Genomic DNA, 16,893 nt, shown 5'->3' with positions numbered 1-16,893 from the left:
CATTTTCACAGTTCTTTTTTTTTTTTTTTACAAGTTAAAGAGTCTTATTATATTCTTTAAACTTCTTTAAAATGTGCCATATATAATCAGTATATTTATAATGCAAGCAATTTTAAATGACACTTTATTGTTAATAGTGATGTTCTGATTAATTTTACACAATATATAATCCTCCAATCAAGTCCAGAAAGTAATTGAATGTATACAATGATAAAACAAGTGTGTTTATTATCAATCACTTAGGATCTAGAGCAATAAAGGTTGGTTGGATATATAGTGATGATCCTATTGACAATTCTGAATTTATCTGGTAATTACCAGGCTCCCTGCCAATCAATATCTATAAAAAAGTGTCTGGACAGTGAAAGATGGAAAGGAACTAGGTGACCTCCAGTGGTTCTGGTTCTGATAAACATTATTTATTATTTTATTTATTATTATTATTATAAATCCTTGACATTAACCCTCTGGAGTCCAGAGAGCTGTCAGCTTCCCTCTAAAGTTCTGGCTTTTCCAGAAGTTTCCATGTCCAAGACACATTTATTATCCATATCCATAAACTCAGATAGCATTGCATTGCAAGGGTGGATGTTGTGTAAAATGTTAAAGTGTATTTCTTTCATCTTATTAGAGATGCAGAAGGCAGTCTTGTGAGGACCGTAATTATTTTAAATATTATTTTTTATTATTATTTCACATTAATTTATTGAACATATACAGCAGTAGTGCAGTAACAGAAGTAGCAGGGTAAACATTACATTAATAATATTTGAGAAACATCTAAATAATACAAAAATAAATATATAAATAGAAAATGAAAATAACAATAGTAGTAAAACAATAATAATAATAATAATAATAATAATAATAATAATACTGATAATAATAAATAAAAACACAAAAGAAAGGTTTCTTGGGCAAATTTACATTTATGGATGTAAAACTTTGCAAGGATTATCATTAGATTGATTAAATAGCCTAATATTATTTTTCAACTGAAATGTTGCTCATTTTAAAACCAAGAAGCACATCTTGCAAGAGGAGCTTGAAGTCAAACAGATGATATTATCTAAAATAAATCTGTAAACATCTCCACAGTTATATATATATATACGGGTATATTTACATTTCAAAAACAGACAATAGTCTCAGTATGGAGTCACTAAAGGGACAGTTAAGACCTTGTGAGGACCGTAATGTCCACATCCTCATTACGTCTTCATCCCAGGAGGCTGTCTGGTAGGAAGGGCGCCACCTGCTGGTGAACCAGCTCCTCCGTGTTCCAGGACCTGCTGGTTTCTAGATCCCTGGTCTGGATCAGGATCAGGAGAGTCCTGCAGCAGGGTGCTTTACCTGGACACCACCGACCCTCTGCTCCGCCGTGTCCGCCCTCCGGGCTGCATCAGCCGGCTACTCTCCGCCGCCTCCCGCCCTCCTCCTCCTCCTCCGGTCCTCCTCCGGTCCTCCTCCGGTCCTCCTCCGGTCCTCCTCCGGTCCTCCTCGGAGCACGATGCGCTGATCCCCGTTCAGTCTGAGAAGGATGATGTCTGTCGTCTCCACGGTGGAAAGCGTCCCCAGAGGTAGCGGCACCCCGGCGCCCAGCCTCATCCAGCGGATCCGGAGGGTCCTGACCAGGTAAGAGGACCTGATGACGTCCCTTTGCATTCTCTCCACGCGCACACAGAGACTTCTCCACGCGCACACAGACTACTGCGGACACCTTTGTCTCAGACAACCTGCGAGCTTCACGTTCACTCTGCTGCTGCTGTATGTGGTGCAACAGATGTCAACATAACAACCACACATCAACATCACACCGTGGGTGTGTGTGTGTGTGTGTGTGTGTGTGTGTGGAGTGCGTAAAGGCGTTTCATGGAGCATTCCTGCAGCCTGGTTCTGGTTCTGGTTCTGGTTCTGGAGCCGAGCCTGGACTCGGTGTGCTGGTTCGGTGCCTGCTGGCTGCTGTGGTGCTCCAGCAGCCAGTCTGAAGCTACACAAAGGCTGCTGTCCTGCTGCCTGATGTCCTGCTGCCTCATTCATTCACACCCTTTTCTATTTATCTCTCCATCACACACGCACGCGCACATGCACGCGCATAAACCTGGCCTCCTCCTTCCTGTCGTCTGCTGTTTTTTTATTTTTATCTCTGGTTTCTCTTGTGATCGTAGAGCCTGTCTGCAGTTTGAAAACAGCATATCAGGCCCATGTCACTGTGTGTGTGTGTGTGTGTGTGTTTGTACTTCCTACATAGTGAGGACCGTAACACGTTTTTAACCAACAGAGTGAGGACATTTTTGCGAAGTGAGGACATTTCAGCCGGTCCTCACTTCTTTAAACCTTTGGAGTCTTGGGCTATTTTGTCCATTTTTTAAAAATACTTTTCATTCTGCCACTTGAAAAAAAATGTGTAGCATGCATAATTAACAAATATAACATCTTTATCACTTATATAACCTGATAATATTTTTTTCACTTTGACTTACTGGATTAACATTTTGAACCCAAAAGAAACAGAAAACAACAAACATTAGAATCTGATCTTGAATGCTCAATGAATTTTACATTTTGCAAATGTGATCACAGGTTGCAAATACAACACAAGTTCTATATTTTTATATATTTTACCTTATCTCCGGTTTTACTTGGTCTATCATCATTAAACAAAAACTGGAGTGTGAAGCCGGTCCTTCAGAGGGACAGCAGGACGCCACGCTGCCTCGTTTTTTAATGTTGTGACGTCATGAAGAAGTCTCGCTGACTCCAGAGAATTAAAGGCTTGTTTCAGAGTTCAGACTTTGATTTAGGTTACAATCAGGTTTATGTTCGGGTCAGGGTTGGGCATTTAGTTGTGATGGTGAAGGTTAGTTAAAGGGTTAGGGTATTCACTGACTATTCCAATGAGGGTCCTCACAAAGATAGAAGTACAAGAATGTGCGTGTGTGTGTGTGTGTGTGTGTGTGTAGTGTGCTGTTGTTGTTGCTGCCACAGGTACAGGAGGATGTTATTGTAATAATCTTTTATTAAAAGTAGGCAGACGGAACAAAGCAGACTCATAAACAAGCAGAGAAGGTGACGTGTCCTGCTAGTGAAGAAAAATATTTATATATTTATATTTATATATAAAAATAGAAACACTTCAAAATACATGCACAGGTAAAATCAAAATGATAGATGTTTCCACTCAATCCCAGTGAACCAGGCAGGAAACAGGCAGCACAGAAACTATGTTGGTTCCAGTCACAGCAGGAAATATGTGCAGCTCTCTCTGCTGTAAAGACCAAAATTATCTTTTTATGAGTTTTTAATTTCAGTATTCACTCAGGCTGGAAATACATTTTTGCAATGAGCTGCTCTTGAACATCAGCTCATAGAAAAAAGAGCCTAACTGTTGCTGTGTTTTTGAGAATGATGCTGATATTTATATGTAGGCTCATATAGGGCTGGGCAATATATCCATATAAAAAATAAATCTATATATTTTCAAATATGATATGGAATAACCATATCGCATGTATTGATAGATTTCAAATTTGTGCTGTGATCCAAGCTGCTTTATATATATATATATATATATATATATATATATATATATATATATATATATATATATGCCCTTACTATATATGCCCTTACTAGGGTTTGTCATATTTAGTTATTTTGTAATGTTCGTTATTCTTTTCTCATATGAATATATTTATTTCAGAAAAAGATTATTATAAGATATTTTATTTCATAAGCTATTTTTATTGGTCTAGAAACATAAATGTCACACTGTGAAAAGCTCCTATGATTGAACTTTAACTGGCTTTCTCAGCTTGTCTACATATCAGATATAAATAGAGTTATTGCTGTAAATAAAACGTGTATTTTCAATAAATAGATGGACTCCAGAGGGGTTAAAGAGAAAGGACAAATCCATATGAAATTACAGCAAATAAACATAAACATAAACATGGTGGAAGCCTGAAGTGGCAGGCAGCTACAGAGAGCAAAGCTTTAATTCACCTGGACAGAGAAAGATGGAAAGAACTACGTCACCTGTCCTCCACAGTCACCTGTCCTCCACAGTCACCTGTCCTCCACAGTCACCTGTCCTCCTACGTCACCTGTCCTCCACAGTCACCTGTCCTCCACAGTCACCTGTCCTCCACAGTCACCTGTCCTCCACAGTCACCACAACACCTTCAGGCTGAGGAGGAACGGGGGATTCACAGCTTGAAGGCAACAGACAAATCTGCAGAAGCTGCATGAGATCATGTCAACATGTATGTCTTCCTTGAATTTAAGCCACTCGCTGTACTGGAGACAAAGTGTGGTGTGTACCTAATAAAGTGACCACTTAACTTAATGTTGCTGTGTAACTGCCGGATGTGTCATCATATTAACTAAACATGTTTATAATGTGTCACAACTTGTTTCTGCTGCCCCCACGTGGACAACTTGCAGATTTCAGTTATGATTTCAAACATGATGCGTTTTTTTTTCAACAATATATTTATTGAGTTTTGTTTTACAAAATTGACACATAGACACAAGACACAAGAAAAATATAAAACAAGCAAACATACAAGAACATGGTGGCCAAAGGTAGCATAGTTTAAGAACAAGAGTCCTTGAGGATCCATTCAAAAAGAGTACAAGAGTATAAAGCAGGGGTCTCAAACTCAGATTACCTGGGGCCGCTGGAGGCAGTATCAAAATGACCAAAAGAAGACAAAATAACTAAAAAAAAGACACAAAATGGCTGAAAAAACACTAAATTACTTTAAAAAGACACAAAATTACAAAAAAGACACAAAATTACCAAAAAATACACAGAAATACCAAAATAAAATCAAAATGATCATTTTTTAAAAAGACAGAAAATGACAAAAAAGACATCAAATTACCAAAAAAAAGACACAGAATTACTAAAAAAAGACAAAATTATTAAAAAAGACACAAAATTACCAAAAAAGACACAAAATTACCAAAACAGTAACTACAGGGACCTTCCACACACAACACGGTAAAGTGCCATTCATATAAAACTCACATTAAACTTTCATATCAATGTGGGGGCCACAAAATATTGTCACAAAGGCGGCAGTTGGCCTGCGGGCCGCGAGTTTGAGACCCCTGGTATAGAGCAAATTAACATATTATATTATTTATATTATTTATACACATAACAAGTATAAATATGCAAAGGGTAAAATTATTTTACTCCAGGTTCGTTTATTAAATGAGCCAGATTATTGTTCTTAATATAATGTATAAAATGTCCCCATACTCTTTGAAACACCTCTTGTGTATTATTAAGCGTGTATGTAATTCTTTCCAGGGGCAAACATAAAGATAATTACTTCAACCACTTTGATATGCGTGGTTTAATAATGTTTTTATATGTTAAAGCAATCAAACATGATGTGTTACTGTTAGACACATAGTGTTAGTCACATGACTGACAGAAATATACAGCTGGATGTTACTGCTGATGTAATTCTGGGGCGAAGACTGAAACGATCATATTTTCTTATGATCACATGTAGAACCACCCTAATATATATATATATATATATATATATATATATATATATATATAACTGAAACACTCCTGATGTCCCTGTCTGGGTCCTGGGTCAGGTCCTGTCCCTGTTAATCTGTCCCTGTCTTGTGTCCTCTATAGGGACCTGTTGGTGACCCTGGCCCTGGGTCAGGTCCTGTCCCTGTTAATCTGTCCCTGTCTTGTGTTTTGCAGGGACCTGTTGGTGACCCTGGCCCTGGGTCAGGTCCTGTCCCTGTTAATCTGTCCCTGTCTTGTGTTTTGCAGGGACCTCTTGGTGACCCTGGCCCTGGGTCAGGTCCTGTCCCTGTTAATCTGTCCCTGTCTTGTGTCCTCTGCAGGGACCTGTTGGTGACCCTGGCCCTGGGTCAGGTCCTGTCCCTGTTAATCTGTCCCTGTCTTGTGTCCTCTGCAGGGACCTGCTGGTGACCCTGGCCCTGGGTCAGGTCCTGTCCCTGTTAATCTGTCCCTGTCTTGTGTCCTCTGCAGGGACCTGCTGGTGACCCTGGCCCTGGGTCAGGTCCTGTCCCTGTTAATCTGTGCCATCAGTCTGATCAGCAAGTACCTGGCTGATGACTTCCACGCCAACACGCCCGTCTTCCAGAGCTTCCTGAACTACATCCTGCTGTTTCTGGTCTACACCACCACGCTGGCAGTCAGACAAGGTACTGACTACTGAGGGGTGTGTGTGTGTGTGTGTGTGTGTGTGTGTGTGTCTGTGTGTGTGTGTGTGTGTGTGTGTGTGTGTGTCTGTGTGTGTGTGTGTGTGTGTGTGTGTGTGTGTGCATGCATGTGACTGAATCTATGATTTGGCAACACCACACTGCAAAAAGGTGTTTAGTCTAAAAACCAGATCAAACAGTAAATCTGAGGGAAATGATCTTGCTGCATGGACAGATAATTTACCTTGACAAGATTTATTAAATTAAGATTATTAAATCTAGAAATAAGCATGTTGAACACTTAAAATAAGAAATTAACTCTTAAAACAAGATAAATTATCTAACACTTCTAAATCTAAAGTTTTTTTTAATCTTGGTAAGAACCAAATAATCATCAGGTCACTCTGCTCGGTCAGTTCATCACTGCTGGCAGCTTTACTTTATCTGGTTTTAAGAGTTAATTTCTAAAGCGAAATGTTGAAATCCATCAGAATAATAATAAGTAATTCATTCATTCAGATGCTATAGTCAAATAACACATCTAAAGATAGTGGCTCCTACAGCTTCCTGTGGAAGTATTATGAAGATTTTAAAAGTTTTTGTACATTTAAAGCGGCTTTTTATTACATTTAACACATTTGTATTTTTTTGTCTCATTTATAAAGCCACTTAGTTGTTTCTTAGTACCCGTTGATTCTCTTATTGACTCTATATCTTGTGATTATTTCCAGCTTATATTCAGCATTTACCTCAAGTGTGAGTGGATGATCTTTTTATCATTATTTATTTATTGTCAACCTGTGTTTTGCAACACATGAAGGCAGAAATGTGTTTTCTAGTCTTTTCACTTTCATTTGTTTTTTTTAAACTTGCCAGCCAAAGATTTGTATTATTATAAAGAAATGTTATATTTTAATCTTAATATAATTTTATCTCACTTTTTTACTTCATCACTATCTAGATAATTATTTCCCTTTCAAATAAACTTATAATTTCATTTAAATTAGTATATATATCCAAAGCAGACGGTGGTAAGTGCATTTACTGCTTGGTTTTGAGTTGGATTTTGTGGTTTTTATTTTATGTTAATTATTTATCTTAAATGAAGCAAAATTGAAATCTAAAACTTTGTCATGATAAAACAGACATCAAGGAGTTCATTTTTAGTTATAACTCTTCCTTTAGTATTTCCATCATGTTCCTTGGCTCTTTCTGTCTTACAGGTGAAGGGAACCTGCTGGCCATTCTGAAGCAGCGCTGGTGGAAATACATGATTCTAGGTTTGATTGACATCGAGGCCAACTATCTGGTGCTTAAAGCGTACCAGTACACTACTCTCTCCAGCGTACAGGTCAGTTTGTGTCATGGGTTTAATAAAGGGTCTAATAAAGAGGCGATTGAGTTGAATTATGGGAAATTGTCAGACACCAAACAGGACGAGGACCACAAGAGCGTCACGTTAAACAGTTTATTGAAGGATTTGGGGAAAGGGAGTGTATGGGTGTGAGTCCAGAGCTGTGAGGCGTCTCACTGAGATGGCGGGGTGGGTTCCAGAGCACACTCGCTGATTGTCCGGAGTCACGGGGCAGAAGATGAAAGACGTAGTTGAGCAGGTCCGATATCACAGGTAGGAGTCAGAGGCGTATGAAGACAGGCAGGGTAACTGGTACTGGTTTGCAGACGATCTGACAAGGAGGTACTGAAAGCCAGGGCTTATATACAGAGGGTGATGAACAGGGAATGCAGTGCAGCTGGCAGGTTAATTAGTGCAGGAGTAGATACAGGTGTGGCTGATCAGACTGAGCTGAGACTGGAGCAGCAGCAATTAGTGCTGTTCACAGGGCAGAGAGAGAAAGCTCATGACAGGAAATATAGGCACCATTGTTTTTGGAGCCTGAACCTATAACAGGCATGTTAATTTGATCTCACTGCCGTTCTTTTTTTTGTGATCAATTTTTTATTGAAAAATGTACAATATATATATTCACATCAAATACATTTTTTCCCCACATAGCACTGTAAACAGGAACAAAGTCTCTTGTACATTCTCAGGAAGACAACAATATTAGAACCCATATACCACCCCCACCCCAAGGCGACTCCCTATGAACCTCCCACCAAGACCCAGGTCTGCCGTGCTGCACCCTTTCTTTAACTAACCCAGGCCTGCAGAGTCCTATGGCTGGGCAACAGACCACTCCATCAGAACAATATCAAGAAATTAATTGGCCCACTGCTGCCAAGCCAAGGAATGTGGCGGTTGCCACCTAAGGGCCAGCATCTTCTGCCTGCTCTGAGACCGGCCCATAGAATACGTTTATGCTGCAGGGACAGATTTAAAGAAGAGTCGTCATTCAGCAGAAATAAGGCTGGGGAGACCGGGATCCTAATCTTAAGGATGTCAGTTAAAGGGCCAGATATTTCCTTCCAGAATCGAACCACGCCTTCTGGGGGTGAGGTACATCCTATGAACATACTTATACTGTATTAATTGATGGTTGGGGTTTTTGGATGTACCACTGAGATTTTTCCACACTGTGTCCCAGCAAATCTCTCATTCATTTACTTCATTTATGAAGTTGTGATTTATGTTATGCTATATGTCTGATATTTTAATACATCTTCAAATTAATTCACGACAACATTCCCTCCTGGCTGGGGCCCAAACACAAAGAGACCACCTAAGACCCTAAGCCACACCCTGAATAATAAATTAATAAATGTATGTGTTTGTCTCTGTGTGCTTGTCCTTCTTCTCAGCTTTTGGACTGTTTTGTCATCCCTGTGGTCCTGCTGCTCTCCTGGTTCTTTCTCTTGGTGAGGTACAAGGCGGTCCACTTTGTCGGGGCAGGACTGTGTCTGCTGGGTGTCGGCTGCATGGTGGGAGCTGACATCCTACTTGGTCGCCAGCAGGGCCTCGGTGAGTACTGAATGTGACATACTGATGTAGAAACACATGCTTAGCTCTGTTTGTTGGACTTGCAGTAAATGCAGTCCTGCTCTTGTTTCTCCTTCCAACTTGGTTCTCCCTCATCCATCAGGAGAGCAGAAGCTGCTTGGGGACCTTTTGGTTCTGGGCGGAGCAACACTGTACGGGATCTCTAACGTCTGTGAGGAGTTCATCGTGAAGAACCTGAGCCGTGTGGAGTTCCTCGGTATGATGGGACTCTTCGGATCCTTCTTCAGCGGCATCCAGCTGTGAGTTTGTGTAGTGGGTGTCAAGCCGGGCTCAAGTCAGGACTCAGATGCAGAGCAGGTGAACTTAAAAGTTTCTTTATTCAAAAAAACTAAATATAAAAATCCTAATCTAAGATAAGAGGGAAAAACTAAACTCTCTCTAAAAGCGCTCCAAAAGGGAGGAACAATACCTGATAGGAAAAATAAAAGATTCTACTAAAACACCATGAAAAACTGGGTCAGGACTAAAGGGGGAAAAATAATAAAGAACACAAAATCACTTCAAAAGAGGAAAAACAAAACAGCTGACTCAAAAAACTATGAAACTAAGAACTGCACTTAAACTAATAAATTACTAAGAAAGAGGAGACAATCAGATTGATGACACACGGGGAAGGGCAAGTCACCTGAAACTAGAGGAGAGTTACTCTTTCAAAATAAAACAGGAAATAACAAGACCAGAACAGAAAATACAACACCACCTCACTGCAGTGTGACAGTGGGGGCAGATTTACCTCCTGAAAGCTGGGCAGTGGTGGAAAATACCTAACTTACAGTACTAACGTATACACTCACCATTTTTCATGGCATAGATTCAACAAGGTGCTGGGAACATTCCTCAAATATGTTGGTCCATATTGACATGACAGCATCACGCAGTTGCTGCAGATTTGTTGGCTGCTGATCCGGTGACTATGGAGGTCATTAGAGAAAAGAACTTGAACTCATTCAAGAAACCAGTTTGAAAGGATTTGAGCTTTGTGACATGGCACATTCTCCTGCTGGAGGTAATAATCAGAACACGTTACACTGTGGTCATAAAGGGATGGACAGAGTCAGCAACAATACTCAGGTAGGCTGTGGCTTTTAAACCCTGCTCCATTGTTACTAAGGGGCCAAAAGTGTGCCAAGAAAATATCCCCAACACCATCACACTATCAGCAGCCTGAACCGTTGATACAAGGCAGGAGGATCCATGTTTTCATGTTTCTTAGGCCAAATTCTGACCCTACCATGTGAATGTCGCAGCACAAATCGAGACTCATCAGACCAGGCAACATTTTTCCAACTTCAACAGCTCGTCTCCATCATGTCTACATATCTAAATGCATTGACTTGCTGCCATGTGATTGGCTGATTAGATATTTGGGTTAATGAGCAGTTGAACAGGTGTACCTAATGTAGTGGCCAGTGAGTGTAGGTATATATATATATATATTGAGGTACTTGTAGTTGTGCTTTGTGCTTTCTGTGTTTAAGGAAAACCTTTCTTTCAGTACAAACATCCTATTTTCACCTTAACATGGGAATATTGCAGAGAAACACTTAATAAATGAGACTCAGACCTCTCCACTGATTCCTCCACAACACATGTTTTTGTTGTTGTTGTTAGATAGATAGATAGATAGATAGATAGATAGATAGATAGATAGATAGATAGATAGATTACTTTATTCATCCCCGAAGGGAAATTCGGTTAATGCCATGCAGACCTACTGTATAAGTGCAGGGAACGTGAACATGTTTCTTCTCTGTTGCAGGGCCATCATGGAGCACAAGGAGTTGCTGAAGGTGCCCTGGGACTGGCAGATAGGTGAGAGTGCACACATAAACACAGGCATACACAGACACTAAAGTAATATTACCACAAAATGTAAGTAATTAGTAATCCAAGGGTTATTTTAAAGGTAGTGTAACTGTAATGTGGGATCATATGTCTGCAGGTCTTCTGTACATTGGATTCAGTGCCTTCATGTTCGGCCTGTACAGCTTCATGCCTGTGGTGATGAAGAGAACGAGTGCCACCTCAGTCAACCTATCTCTGCTCACAGCTGACCTGTACAGTTTCTTCTGTGGCCTCTTCCTCTTTCACTACAAGGTGATGTCAAACAATTATAAATTGCAGCTCAAAAGATATCCAGACATTTAGTGTCAATGCCTGAAACTCCAAACGAAGTGTTGCTGCTTGGGTTGCATGGTGGGTAATGTAGGCGCCAGGTTTTTATGAGGAAGAAGAGTGTGTGAAACGGAGTCAAACACTCTGGACCAAGACTTACACATCAAAGTAAAACAGGAAATAACAAGACCAGAACACAAAATAAAACACCACCTCACCGCGGTGTGACACAGTAACCATAGTAACCATGTGTGTCTCAGGGCGTAGAAACGACTGAAATGAGGCTATGAGAGATACACAACTTGTAGGGTCTCATAATCTTAGGCCAAATTTGGTTTTGCTCCAACATACATATCTTGAAGATGATATTTGAAGCAGAGACACAGGGTTGACATAGCATGAATGGATTTGAAATTTAAAACCAGTTGCAGCTTCTCTGCTGATACAGAAACAGTGTAAGCTTCCATTAAACATCAGCTGTGGTACATGCAAATTATTAATGCTTACACTGAAGAGCAGTGGACCTGGACTAGATCCTCAGGGACACTGACATCATGTCTCCATGTCATTGATCCTTACTAACTGATGACTATGAACATTTTCATCTTTTAGTTTTTATCCTGTCCTGTTGTCTTTTAGTTTTTAGCTCCCTCATGGGGGCCTCCCCACTGGGGGGTGTGTTGGGTCTGCCCGTGGGGATGTGGTCTTGGAGACTCCCTGGTCCCGGGGGACTAGGCGGCTCTGCACCATGTGTGGAGTCCGCCCCGGTCTCCCCGGGTCCTGGTGGTCTACCCGGATCCTGGTGGTCTCCCCGGGTCCTGGTGGTCTACCCTGGTCCTGGTGGTCTACCCGGGTCCTGGTGGTCTACCCGGGTCCTGGTGGTCTACCCGGGTCCTGGTGGTCTCTGTGACGGGTCCTCTATGGCTGTGGGCTCTGCCACCTCTCAGTGTGGAGGCTCCCTCAGGTTGCTTTCTCCTCATCTGGATCCTCGGAGCCTTGCCATGTCTCTACACTGTCAATCAATATGTGCTGTGTGTGAGTCTGAGTGTGTGTTTGTGTGCGTACGTGTCTATGTGCGTGTGTGTGCATGTATGTGTATGTCTACATGCAGATGTGTATGTGGGGATGGGAGGGGTGGGTTTGTCCTTTTTATTGTCTGTTTTTTATTTTTATTTTTTTTGTAAAGCACTTTGTGTTACTTTTCTATGTATGAAAAGCGCTACATAAATAAAGTTTGATTGATTGATTTGAAGAAGCATAAAGCAGCAGTGTGGTCATCCAGCGTCTCTTTCTGTGTTGCAGTTCTCGGGCCTCTATCTGTTGTCATTCTTCATCATTATCTTGGGCCTGGTCCTTTACGCCACCTCGTCTACCTATGTGGCCCAGGACCCCCGAGTCTACAAGCAGTTTAGGAACACGGGTGGCCAGCAGGCCCCTGACCAGCCTCCCCTCAGTACTCGAGTCCTGGAGCCCTCCGTCACCTACACCAGCCTGGGTCCCGAGGCGGGGAACGAGCTTCCTGTACGCGTGGCCTAAGATCTGGGAGAGTTTTCAGTCAGCCTGGTGTATCAGTGAGTCAGCCTCCAGCTCCTGCCCACAGTTATACAGAGAAATGGTGCTGGCTGAGCAGGGCAGCTGGGTGACCCCCAGGTAGGTCCAGGTTTTCATTTCATGGCCTGTACTGGAAGACAGGGTCTCCAGCCGCTCAGTGACAAAGTTAAGACAAATTCATGTATCCTGAAAAATGAATGAGCAGAAAGTCATTAAAACAAATAGCAAAGTGATTGAAACTGTTGAGTTCACTGTGATCAAAGACTGTGAGTAGACAGTAGTGACTGTATATGTCCATTCATGTAAATAGAGGGTATTGTAATTTGACTGCATTTAATCTGCTTTCTTTTTTATATCTGCCTCAAATGTTTGTGCTTAATACCAGTGTACACTGCTCTACAAAATCTAGCTGCAGTAACTACACAAAAGGTAAAACTGAGGAAAACTGCTTTAAAGTTTCTGAACATTTTTAACTGGCCAGCCAAATGGGTTATAGGTAGGTAAGTGATACTTATTTCTACATGAATTGATGATGTAATATTTATGCTAAAAAATCATGACGATTTATTTGACCTTTGACCCAAGAAATGTAGTTAGTGCACTATTTTCGCTGTAAAAGGTTCTAATAGTGATGCAAGAACAGAGTACAGTAACTACAATGTTGTTGTCTTCTTTCAGCTTTTATATTTTGTTTTCAGTGAGTGAACATTCTCAAATTGATTATGTTATAAATGTTTTTAAAAGTGTTTAACAACTCTTTTTTTTTAAATATTCATGTATTTTAGACTTAATATTATAAAGTAATGCTATATTTTAATATAATTTTATCTGACTTTTTTACTTAATACCTATCTAGATAATAATTTCTCTATCAAGTAATCTTATAATTTATATTATTCTTGTCTGTTCGACACAATGAAGAAATTCAAGGCTGCACTGTATCACAGTCAAAGGGAAGTTACTGCAGTCTGCTTTGGTTTTCAGTTGAATTTTGTAGTTACTGCAATTTTTATGTCATTATTTCTCTGAAATAAAGCAAAATTGAAATCTAAAACTGTCACAAAATAAAGCAGACATCAACAAGTTCATTTTTAGTTTTAACTCAATTTCGACCAAAAATGTAGTTACTGCAGCTAGACTTTGTAGGGCAGTATATGCTCAAGTTGTTTTCATTTCACTTCTAATTATGTGATTGGAATCTACAGTGTTTCTAAACCCTCCATGCCAAGTTTATTACACAGACTGGAGTGAGTTAACACATGTATTTTAGATTTGGCCATCCTTCTCAGACCAGGAGAAGGTAATCTCATCAGGTTCATGTACTCCCTGCTCCCTTCTCCCAGATTTGACTTGGTGCCCAACAAAGACACCAAATCACTGATTGTAGTTCACTCTATTGGCTATCAGTATGATGTGAAGCAGATTTTTGAGGGGTAATCCAGTGGTTGGTTGTAGCATTTCTAAGAAGTTGAAAGACTCAGAAAAGACAAACACAAAAGTCTAAATGAAAGTAGGCTGTCAAAGTAAAAAGTGTGCTGCTAACAGCAGGTGGAAGCTAAAAGAGGAGATGTTGAGAAAAATTGGAAAGACAACTCGCTTCAATTCACAATCTGGTTCAATAGTGGCGCAGCTGTGATTCATGCCTCTGACTGCTACTTTTTCATGGGTTTTGTAGTATTTAGATACAACTGTCCATGTTAAAATGACAGATATCCCATTATTCCTCAGTAAGCTGTTGGCCATAGCATAAACTTCTGTGAGCAACATTTTATAAAAGTCGGCTTTTTGTTGGTTTCCAGTGCTAAACTGAAATCAACCTGTTGACATCACAATAAACTACACTAAGGACTGACCTTGTTGGCAGTACTTATGACTGTTGATTATTATTATGTACTCATAAAAGTTGCCTGACAATAGAATGTATTGTTGGTTTGGCAGATCAGGCAGTGACACAACATATCTTTAAAATGTTGCTGTTTGTATTAAAACCTAATCCCCATAAAACTTCTGTTTGCCAGCTGTCAGGATGCAGAAAGAACAGATTTAGTCATCTTTATCTTTAGTTATCTTTCTTTTCATTTTGGCATTTCACTGAGAACACAACCATGTTTCCATGTGCGGTGTAATTTTAAATGTATGAACATCAGTGTGTTTGTTTTCATGAAACAGAGTACTGAGATGCTCTACCACCCAAATCCACCTGGTTCTTGCTGTTCAGTGTGCACAGCCGAACACTGATGGAAGAGAAACACTGTTGTTTAGTGAGAGGAACAGTGTTCTCCAGACCAAGGAGCATTATTTAATTTCATGTATTATTTGTCTGTTCAAATGTAAATGCAATGTAAGCAATATCTTTTCCTGTGGATTCACAGGAGAGAAATCACAGGGTAACGGAGTGAGTGAAGATAAAGCTGTACAGTTGGTTTGATCTGGTCCTTTTTCATTCTACTGACTGTATATAATCTCTTGTCTGGATTATTCACAAAGCTCTATCATTATTCTCCTTTTTTATTGGCTTTTGTATCCTGTTTGATGTAGTGCATTGGAGTTGCTGTCGACAATGTGCTTACAATGATGTTACTTATAGTAAAATAAAGCATCTTTGTCAGAACACCTTGCCCACCAGCTTTTTTTTTGGTCAACAGCTGCCACAAGTGGTAAAAACAGGGCAAAGGCATATTGAACTTCTCTTTATTTTCCAAGATTTTCAGTCATGTGCTTTAAGTGTGTCATTGTTCTCATCACCTTTATCTGGTAGCATCGAATGGAGAAGAATACACCACTGTCCTCTTTCCCAGTGTGAGAGCAGCTGTTGATTCTCATTCAGTCCCAACTTCTGCAGCCCAGGAAGCATCAACATCAACCTCAGAAGTTCATTCTTGACCTACGTAGCAGCATATGGAGGCTAACAGACTAATCGAAAATGATTGATTCACTTACTAACTTGCATCTCATGGTCTTCATTCGGCAAATGCAGCTGGCTCAGGTGCCATCATGTGATGGGAGTGTGCAAAAAAATCTCATCTGACCTCTGGAACAAGTTCTAGCAGACAGCAGAATAAGTTACATTCTGTCTCCAGCAGCATATCAAGGGAGCGTGTCTATGTTTCCACGGGTCCTATGCTGGGAAAAAGGGTCCTATGTTCCCCATTCTCATACAAAGAGGGGAACATAGGGCGCTTTCCCCCGCTTTTCCCAAAAAGGGTCCTATGTTACTTTTTACTGCCATATTCCATGGCGAATAGGCCTAACCCTAACCCTAAAAGGAAAAAGCTAAGCCTTGATGCAAGAGAATGTGATTAGGGGTGGGAATATACAAACATGAGTGATCCTAGATTTAAAAAGCAAAAAAAATAACTGCAAAGTAACCAGAGAGTAGCTGCTGTGCAAATTTAAGTTTAGTGCTGCTTGAGCTAATGGCCATGTGACGGTAACCTGCTGGCTGCTGAGAGTCTACCGTAAAGACTGATTGATTGGGGGGGCCTTTTCCAGAAAAAGGGTCCTATGCTCCCAGGTATGTATCGCTACAGGGAAACATAGGACCCTTTTTGGGAAAAACGGAGAACATAGGGATGACCCCCATATGAACCATTGAAACTGCTGGGTGGGACACCCAGAACCTCAAATAAGAACTGCAGTGGCGGTTCTAGACCATTTTTACTGTGGGGGAAAGGAGGGGCCAGTGTTTAATCGGAGGGGAATATTTAAAAACTGCAAATATGATATTTAAGCATTTAAAACCTTTATTTTACCTCATTTAAAAATCTAATTTAAGTATATTTGGAAGATACAAATACATTGATTGAAAAAATGAGACTTACCAACAAGAACAGTTATTTTTGTACGACAAAGATATTTCTCATCTTTGTGCACAATTCCTTTTTTTGTTTTTTGAAAGTGCAGTACAGTCAGAATGATCTTTTTTAATATACACAAGCTTTTATTGCATTTATTTAACTACACAATGTACACATTTTGGGTTCCTTTTGTGTTCAATGCAATATTGTTTGAAGAAAAAATAGGTAAGAATTGTTCCATTGTTCATTGTTATAAATTGATCA

At 40.2% G+C, this 16,893-nt stretch overlaps 1 protein-coding gene across 2 annotated transcripts; it reads left to right on the top strand.

Annotated features, from left to right (window-relative positions):
- The first annotated feature begins 1,495 nt into the window (after nt 1-1,495).
- On the top strand, nt 1,496-15,443 carry slc35f1 (solute carrier family 35 member F1). Of its 2 annotated transcripts, XM_059356746.1 has the most exons (9): nt 1,496-1,635; nt 5,813-5,843; nt 6,066-6,210; nt 7,431-7,558; nt 8,968-9,127; nt 9,249-9,405; nt 10,926-10,978; nt 11,109-11,263; nt 12,584-15,443. In XM_059356746.1, the coding sequence occupies exons 1-9, from the start codon at nt 1,541-1,543 to the stop codon at nt 12,815-12,817; spliced, it is 1,158 nt and encodes a 385-aa protein (XP_059212729.1). In that variant the 5' UTR covers nt 1,496-1,540; the 3' UTR covers nt 12,818-15,443. The 2 variants fall into 2 exon arrangements, with proteins under 2 accessions (XP_059212729.1, XP_059212728.1); XM_059356745.1 differs by lacking the exon at nt 5,813-5,843 and having other exon boundaries at nt 6,035-6,210.
- Nucleotides 15,444-16,893: the final 1,450 nt, after the last annotated feature.

The sequence above is a fragment of the Centropristis striata genome, chromosome 18 (genome assembly GCF_030273125.1).
Source record: "Centropristis striata isolate RG_2023a ecotype Rhode Island chromosome 18, C.striata_1.0, whole genome shotgun sequence".
NCBI classification, from domain to species: Eukaryota; Metazoa; Chordata; class Actinopteri; order Perciformes; family Serranidae; genus Centropristis; species Centropristis striata.
The sequence above is the reverse complement of the archived record's forward strand: the minus strand, read 5'-3'. Positions and strand labels throughout refer to the sequence as shown.

Bases quoted from the DNA above. Each gene is read 5' to 3' on its own strand.
- slc35f1 (XM_059356745.1), top strand. From the start codon at position 1,541: ATGATGTCTGTCGTCTCCACGGTGGAAAGCGTCCCCAGAGGTAGCGGC. The intron at 1,636-6,034 runs GTAAGAGGACCT...TGTCCTCTGCAG, and splicing joins ATCCGGAGGGTCCTGACCAG to GGACCTGCTGGTGACCCTGG. The intron at 6,211-7,430 runs GTACTGACTACT...TCTGTCTTACAG, and splicing joins CACGCTGGCAGTCAGACAAG to GTGAAGGGAACCTGCTGGCC.